Source organism: Notothenia rossii (genome assembly GCF_949606895.1).
Source record: "Notothenia rossii genome assembly, chromosome: 8".
Lineage (NCBI taxonomy): Eukaryota > Metazoa > Chordata > Actinopteri > Perciformes > Nototheniidae > Notothenia > Notothenia rossii.
The window spans coordinates 80,006,055-80,015,184 of record NC_136906.1 but is presented as its reverse complement, the minus strand read 5'-3'; the positions used below and the strand labels follow the sequence as shown (position 1 = coordinate 80,015,184).

Genomic DNA, 9,130 nt, shown 5'->3' with positions numbered 1-9,130 from the left:
GAGCTGAGGTAATCACATAGAAAGCCTTTTCAGGTCAGAAAACAAATGTATTTGTTCTTCTTCTTCCTCCAGTTGCATGTCCCGGGTCACTCGGGCTTCAGAGGGAACGAGGAGGCGGACAGGCTGTCGAGGGAAGGAGCGCTGAAGCCTCTCCCCAAGAAGCAGCAGCAGTAGCTCGGAGAAAGACACTTTTACTTAGAAGAGATTTGCTGCAGGACAGTTTGGTCTGTTTCTCTGCAGGAGAGGACGATTTCCTGTTCAATGTTCATTTTAATTATTTGTTTATGCTCTAAATAAAGCTTATTCCACATCTGGATGTTTATTTTCAGAAACAGGTTTATTGCCAGGTAGGTTCACACGTACGAGGAATTTGACTTGATGTCACGGTGGAGACATAAAAAATAAAACAAGAAATCTTTAAGGACACCGTAATAAAATACAGTTATATAGCAATAAAATAAATCAGTAATTGACATGGAAACCGAATGCAATGAATGAATTATAGGATATGGAATATGTGCAGTAATCAGTGTGAACATTGTGTGCATAAATGTAATGCATATAGAGACTACGTTGTGTCTGAGGTAAGTGTCAGCGGGGGGCCGGGCCTGGTTTAAGAGGCCGGTAGCGGAGGGGAAGAGACTGTTCAGGTGGAGAGAGGTTTTGGTCCTGATGGAGCCTCCTGCCAGAGGGGAGGGGGGTGGACAGTTTGTGGGAGGGGTGGGCCACTGTCTTCCCAGCCCGTGATGCAGCATGACATTAAAGTATGAGGTTTCTTCTGAGGATTGTTGCTTTGTTAATTTTTTAGGAAAGTTTAGGAACGTTTTATTCAAACGGGAACAAAAGACAGTTTTCTCCACCATATCTGTCAACTTCTCCTCTCTTCTGATTTTTAACATGAAACCACTTTATTCAAAGTTTTTAACACTTTTAATCCGTGTTTCTCTCGCACACTGTTCTGCTGCTGCTAATGTTTGCTCAGCTTGTTTGTCTGATAACTAAAACCCTTCATCCAGTTAGAATATAGAAATAAAAAGCACCTATATTTAATCGAGTATGTTAAAGATGTGGCTTAAAACCAGGTAAAAAGTCAATTTATGTGAAACAAACATATAAGCAGACCAGAGGCCAGTTCAACAAACCCTGGATATCTTGGAGTTATCTGCTTTAACTAATCCTGGGTTGATTTATCGAGTTTATAACCAGTTCAAACTGTATTTCCTTAATCCTGACCTATAGTATCCCTTCATAACTTTAAACTCCCCACACTGCTCTGATTGGTCGGCAGAGATGGCAAAAGTACACACATCCTTTACTCAAGTAGAAGTACAGATACTCAACCGGTTAGGCCCCAAGCCTGTTTTTCAGGTTTCAGGCTCAAAAATGACATTCCCAGAACAAATGACCATATCTTCCCTTCTAAAAGGGTTAAATTAATAATCTTTTTTCTCACAGTAATGATAAACCTGTGAGTTGGATGTAGAAAAGTCAGAATCAATATTTCGTTTTTTATTTTAAAGAAAATTCAGATTGAACAGGTAAAAAGCTGTAAATTATAGTGTCCGTCCAAAACATATTTTGTACTTATAGTGAAAACTAACCTTGGATGATGGGTTAGTAGACTAAAAGCTTTAGGAATCCAAAGTACAACACATAATAAGTACCCTGTATCAAGATTGATGCAAAACAAGTGATATTCGACCTTTTTAGACAGATTTAGCAAAAAAAACCTTCTGGGGCCATTTGGGTGGATTTTGCATATCTCTAGCCCCCCTTGCTCGATGTTGACTTGTGACATCTCTTCCTGACCGTTAGAGCCAATAAAATCGAAGAGAAATCGTCCCATAGACTCACATGTTAAAAAAAGAAGCTTGCGTCTCTGCGCATGCAATCTTCTGCTGAGCGTTAGGGGTGGGCGATACCACAAAATCTGGATTCGATCCGATACCAAGTATTTCAGGGCCAGTATCGCCGATGCCGATATCAATACCGATACTTTTTTAAATGAAAAGCGTATTATGTATTTTCATATAGGGGGAAGCAACATGACATGGTTTTTGAGCTAAGTAGACTAAATCTGAATTCATTTTTCATGAATCAAGACAGGACAGTTTTTATAGACAAATAAACGTTTTACTTTTGCAAATTTAAAGTGCAAACAAAGTGGCCAGAGTAGCGAACTGTGATGTGTGCAAGAACACAGTTCGCTACTCTGGCCACTTTGTTTTAATTGCCAGTTTTGAAATTGCTCCACACAACGCTGCTCTTTCTCTCAGCCATCATGCGCGTGTGTGTGTTGCACTCGCGAGTCGCTGGCTGCTGCTGTCCTGCCCTGCCGGCTGGTGTGAGTCAGCTTGATAATCGGCGTTCAGGCAGGGAGCGCACTACGCGAGCCTCGAGGGGAGGAGGTCAGCATGGAGAGAGAAGAAAAGAGCATATACTTGTGTTCGTTTGCACATAGTGTTTTGAAGAAATTGACGAGTAGAGGAGACGGGAAAAAAAGTATAAAAGTATCGATCCTATTGGCTCTAGTATCGATATTTTGAAACGTAACGTAATATCCGCCCATCCCTACTGAGTGTAGGAATATCCCTGCTCTGATATCTGGAAACGGAAAAGCAGTTTTATTGCTTATGGATTATCAGAACATGTCAAAGGGGACACAGACACATTGGATTAACCTATGGATTAACTACACCATCGTTTTTATCGTTTTAATGCCATTGAAGACCAGTTTTGACCAGACAAAGACCAAGGTAAGCCATGTTAGCGTTTTTGGCTACCTAGCGCCACATGTTTTGATCTACGTTTTTGTTATTTTCTCTGCGAATTTGTAATCTTTGAGTGTTGAGGTGAGTACCAATAGATTTGGTGTCTCCTTATGATCATAAACGATGTGTTGGATGTGCAACTAGGATAAGTAATAAGCATGCTAGGAGTGATTTTCGGTGCAGTAATAGGTTAGCATTTTTGGCTCGGGGCTAATTCATAGGGTTAGTGTTAGCATTTAGAGTTTAAAAAAAAAAAATGAAAAAGATCAGTTAAATTAGTTTTTTTTCCGTTATATGGATATAAAATATTCATATTTTATTAAATATTAAGGTTCCTTAGACGTTGTTTCCTGCGAATGACGCGATTTCGGCCCATAACCGGGTCAGTGGGGCTTAAGTTAAATATACTCTGGTAAAAGTAGAAGAACTGACTAAACTTCTTTACTCAAGTAAAAGTATGGAGCTTTGAAATGTACTGAAGTAAAAAGTACCCATAACTAGCAGCTGTTTTAAAGAGTATCTGACCTCCCTTTATATTAATAAAACAATAATGTCATTGTTAGCTAATGAATGTTTCCATGCTGAACAACGGCAACATGACAACGTTTTCATTGGTCCCTCTTCTTTAGAGAAGACCAGGAAATGATGGATACACGGATCGTGTTCAAATCAATAGGCACGCAATGACTCTAAATAATAACGATCACGCCACCAAACACACATTCAGACTAAAGGAACCAGCCTGTTTGGAAAATGTGAGATGTAGAAAGTACAGGTATTTGTGTTCAAAATGTAAGAAGTCAAAGTCGTCGGAAAAATAAGTAGCCTACTGATACCAGAAAAATTGTCATTAGTATTTGTACTCCACTACCTCCCCCCTCTGATTGGTCGGTTTAGTTTGATTTCTGTGGTGACTGCAGAAATTACTCGGTCTGGCTGTAATACAGGAAACTGTCCACCAGGAGGAGCTCCAGGTCGGTGAGACAGCCCAGACTAAGATCATTTAGGGTTTATTTTCAGGATAACACACACACGCACACGCACACGCACACACACTGAAAGAAAGATGTTGCTTCTAGCTTCCCTACTATGATAACCCGATTTACTGTTCATCCAAAATGAAGGTGAATTAATTATGACTATTTAACATAACAGAGCCAAGAAGTAACAGATGAAGATGGAGATTAAATAGATTACCTACTTATCATACCACCTTTCATCCAAAAATGCATTCAAAAGAAAGAAAAATAGACAGTAAATTACACAATTTGGAGTTTTTAAAGGTCCCATGTCCTGCTTTTCCGGTTCTTACCCATCCCCTTGTGTGTTATGAATGTTGTCTGCATGTAAACGGTCTGCAGAGTCACAAACCCTCAGGCGAGTAAAACTCTAACACAGAAAAGACCTGTCTTCCACACACACACACACACACACACACACACACACACACACACACACACACACACACACACACACACACACACACACACACACACACACACACACACACACACACACACACACACACACACACACACACACACACACACACACACACACACACACACACAATCTTTTCTCAGCTGCAGCTCCGCCGATTTCTCCTCCCTGCCAGGCTGCGGGTGTGTGTCTGTGTTCGGGCTGGGTTCCGCGGTGTCTCGCTGTCTCGCAGACGGCCACTGGGCTCACAGGGAGGGGGAGGGGGGATCACTCCGTAATCGTCCAGGAGCAACGTTTGGTCAGGGTCCCGAGGCGTACAGTTGTGACGCTCCTAGGCTCTTTCAGCTTCTTAAAGGGACGCAAATAGCTTTCAACTGATTGCAATGTATTCCCATCTGCGGCGGGATTTGACGCTCATGGAAGCACGGCATTCGTTTGTGTCGGCTGCCCTTAAAGGCAATGTGAGCGTCCATTCCCATTGGATAACGGAGAATTGTGCACCCGGAAGTAAGTATTCCCATTACTGTCGATTGATTTCACAGTGATATCTGCACTACTCATCGACTAAAAAACACCAGATTATTCTTGGTAATTACAAAACATTGATTGGTTTAAATTGTGTGCAATGCCTTTGTATTTTTCCCCTTCGATTCGGAGAAACAAATATTTTCGTTTAGGACTACACCTTGTGCTCTGTTTGACAAACCCCGTTTTTTTCACCATTCATTCCAATGGCTGGCGTCTATGGCCCTGTCTCAGGTCGACTATTTTCATTTCCTCGCTCCTCGGTCTCACCGGAAGTTGATTTGTCTGCACCATCTTGAGTACCGTCCCATGGCTCTTATTTCTGCAGGAGGATTGAGGAGCGAGGAGCGATAATGGAGGAGCGATAATCGAGGAACCACCAGTCCATCCTCCGATGAAATCCTCAGATACTCGCCCCGCCCCCTTACTCTGTATCGCTCACTGATTGGACGATGCAGTGCATGCACTGATCTCATGCTTCTTGTTCTTGACATGAGAGCAGTTTCCCAGCGGAGTGAAGAAAATAAATGAAACTCACGAGAGTCACTCCTCAGTTTAAACCGTGTTTTGTTTCAATTCATGTTTCATTTAGTTACAAATATGTGATATATCTGAACATAAAGTGTTCAAAAATCATTTTATTCATTTTTTGGAAACGTTTTCATGATCGCTTTTTTCGTTTTATATTTTCATTTACTGTCATTTCCATTCAGTCAGTCATTAAGTGCTATTAAAATGTTAATGTGCTACATATCCACACAAACAAACAAAGTGTGCAATCCAATGAATGTTAATCTAACTGGGTTTTGATAGTTAACATATCTCTTTTTCTTCTCTCAATTATTTTATTTCTATTGTGCACTCTAATCAATATTAATCAAACTATTGTTCGTTTATACATTTTAAGAATGGCGTTTATCTTTTTTGAGAATTAGTTCTTATTTGATTTTATTTATTGGGGTCTACAACAGATGATACAAATGTTTGTGTCAGTAAATGTGTGGCAGGGGTGTTTGTGAAAATAACGGGGACAGAGCTGCTGTCAGACGAACAGCTGTGCGGCGTCATCACAAACGGACGTTGCTTCACGTGACGCTCCGGAGGAAAGGACGTCCCATTGCTCTTAAAACTCATTTCTCTGCTTCTCGTGGTTTCCTTGCGTCCCTCCATGCTTCCCTGGAGGGAGGGACTAAACACAGGGAAACGACGGAAATGAGGGAAGCAAGGATTTAATTTAACCGACCTGAGACGGGCCCACGTCACGTGATCTTCAAATTTCTCCCTGCAGAAAAAAAAAACATGGCCGAACTTCGTTTTATTCTCGTTGTAAAATGCCTATTTTAAAGTTAGTTTGGCTATTAAAATGAGTTTTGATGTCATTTGATGCGAGAAATATGAGTTGTTATTTCAGATTATGTGTGCAGTGGATGTACATGATCTTTAGTTTGCTAGTTATTACGAAGATTACTTCAGGAAATTGCGTCCATAGAACGTTTTCATTGTTACCAAGGTGGTTGCTAGGGACGCTGCTATCGATATTATTTCTGTTATGTTGTGTAACTGTTTAATGGTGTTATCTTTATTGCTACCCCCTTCCCCGTCAATGTATAGTGTTGGTCCACAGCACAAACGTATTAGTTTAACAACATCTGCATCTAAAGATAAGTTATTTCCCCCTGTGCAATTCCAGTCTCACATCTCATCGTCATTAACAAATAGACCGAAAACATTTAAAAAGAAAATAAAAAAATACTTTATTCCGAGTGTGCTTGCTTTTCTCTTTGAAAGTCATCACATAACGGCATTGTAATACACGGTTCGGCTGCATTAAATGCTACATATCTGCCGTAGTTCTCTATTTATAGAGGCCTGATGAGAAGACTTCTAGACAAACACGAGGAACTGCTGCCAACACTGAAAACGTGACGTGGATCATAAATATATCAACAATTAAATAACATCTTACATTTCTTTTCACACAATACGTCTCTTTGCAGGATCAACACTAATTTGGCTGACTTTTATATTTGATTTGATCCAATTGGTAGATAGGCTGTATTTACACCATAAAGATGCACAGCTGATAGAAAGGGACACCTGGTGGTTAAAGCATGTTATTGAATTTCATTATTTTTATTATTAGATATTAATAGGATCCGTATAAAGTAATCATTACTCGTTATTCTCTACTAATAGTTAATTAAAGACTGTATATAATGACTATTTTGCACAAAAAATATTTGTTTCTCCGAATCGAAGGGGAAAAATACAAAATCATTGCACACAATTTAAACCAATCAATGTTGTGTAACTAACAAGGATAATCTGGTGTTTTTTAGTCGATGAGTAGTGCAGATATCACTGTAAAATCAATCGACAGTAAGGGGAATACTTACTTCCTGGTGTACAATTCTCCGTTATCCAATGGGAATGGACGCTCACATTGCCTTTAAGGGCAGCCGACACAAACGAATACCGTGCTTCCATGAGCGTCAATTCCCGCCTCGGATGGGAATACATTGCAATCAGTTGAAAGCTATTTGTGTCCCTTTATGAAGCTGAAGGAGCCTAGGAGCGTCACAACTGCACGCCACGGGACCCTGACCAAACGTCGCTCCTGGACGATTATGGAGTGAGAGCGTGTTGAGAGTGAATACACATACTATACAGAGATGCTGTATGAGAAACCAATGTGAGTTTTGGAAAATTGCACGATATAAATGAGTAGACCTCAACAATGGAATTATGATCCGTAGAAATGGCCATGACATGGGGCCTTTTTAAATAAGAACATTTTTGAAAATGAATCAAATGTAACACCAGGGATAAAAAGTAATGTAAAAACCAATGTTTAAATAAAATAAAAATGCAAGTTATAACTTATTATAATAAAATCCATATTTAAACGATACATCTCTTTTTCTTTCTTCTTCATTTAAAGTAAAAATAAAAAGGTAGTTTTAGCTCAGATTCAGAATCAGAAACAGGTAGGTTAACGCATATGAGGAATTTGTCTGTGTTTTTGGTGCAGACATAAAAATAAAACAAGAATTAAAAAAAATATTTAAAGAAAACTAATAACATAAAAATATAGCAATATTTACATTGAATGTGTTTGAAATATAGCAGGTATACCCGTACAATACAATAGGAATAAAATATGTGATATGTGCAGTTACAATGTGATAGCAGGATATAAGATTCTGCACACTGAGTTATAATCATCAAATGTTACTAGACAGAACATTTCAACACTTTCTTCAACAGTATAATGTAATATATATAATCTTGCAGAACCACAGATGAGGAGATGACCTGAGTTTGGAGAAGTTGTAGGAAGATAAATTCTCTTGGGACTAAAAAGGCCAACGGGGACTTGAAGAAAAACTCCGTAAAGTTTCTGCTATCGATTTGTACCACGCAACAAGCTCCGACATGTCTCCTTAGAAAGTTTTTTTTTAGCGGCCAAATTGTTAGCAAACAGTTTCAGGCGTAGAGCAACATTCAGATTTAGAAACATGTGAGTGTCTTCATGATGGAGTCCAATTTGTTTGGGCTCATAATACACACATGCACACAGAAGGATCCACGCACATGTGTTCCGTTCCATTTACACGTAAATAAAATGTGTGGGTTTTTTGAGACTCCGCTGACGGTCAGCCGATTCGTACTTGTAATTTTTACTATCTATAGCCAATCAGATGTCTCCTCCAGTCTAAGCCAATCACATGAGCGCGCTCCCACGAGGGTAGATTTCTTGCGTTCATGACACTTCATATACACATTTTGCGCAGTCCGGTCAGCTCGCTAAACAGAGGGCGGAGCTTCAGGTGATCATGCAGAGCTGCGGGTCTCCGTCAGACTCAGCAGCTGATCTGATCTCTCTCTCGCGTCCGGTTACACTTCACTCGCGTTTATGTCCATATCGATCAGATCCAGCTCTCCTGATCGGCCTTTATAGAGAGCAGCGATCGAACTATTAAGAGTGAATATCGGCCGATCTGATTATATCTTGTGTTGGTCTCCACCAGCTGCTGAGGGACATCTCTGTATGTAGCAGCTAGATGCACCTCTATGTTTGTTGCTCAGCGGATGGACGATACAGTATCTTCATTATTTGTTATTTAATAATAATAATAATAATAATACATGGGACTTTTATAGCGCTTTTCATGAAACTCAAAGACGCTTTCACAGAAAATTTAAGAAAACACAACAAAAAAAGACAGAAATACAAAAAGAGATAAACAAAACAGAAAAAATACGGGGGGAGTGGGGTGGTCAGTGGTTGAATGCAGTGTTGAACAGGTGGGTTTTGAGTGATGTTTTGAATGCTGTGAGGCTGTATTTATTTTATTACATCATATCATCCTCTGTAGTAGCAGGTGTTTCTG

At 39.8% G+C, this 9,130-nt stretch overlaps 1 protein-coding gene across 1 annotated transcript in view; it reads left to right on the top strand.

The window, feature by feature from the left end:
- The window catches only part of rnaseh1 (ribonuclease H1), a 6,347-nt gene extending 6,037 nt beyond the window's left edge, over positions 1-310 (top strand). Inside the window, exon 8 of the mRNA XM_079643788.1 lies at positions 73-310. Coding sequence (XP_079499914.1) covers positions 73-174 — 102 coding nt within the window. The 3' untranslated portion in view covers positions 175-310. The remainder of the gene's footprint in view (positions 1-72) is intronic.
- Positions 311-9,130: the final 8,820 nt, after the last annotated feature.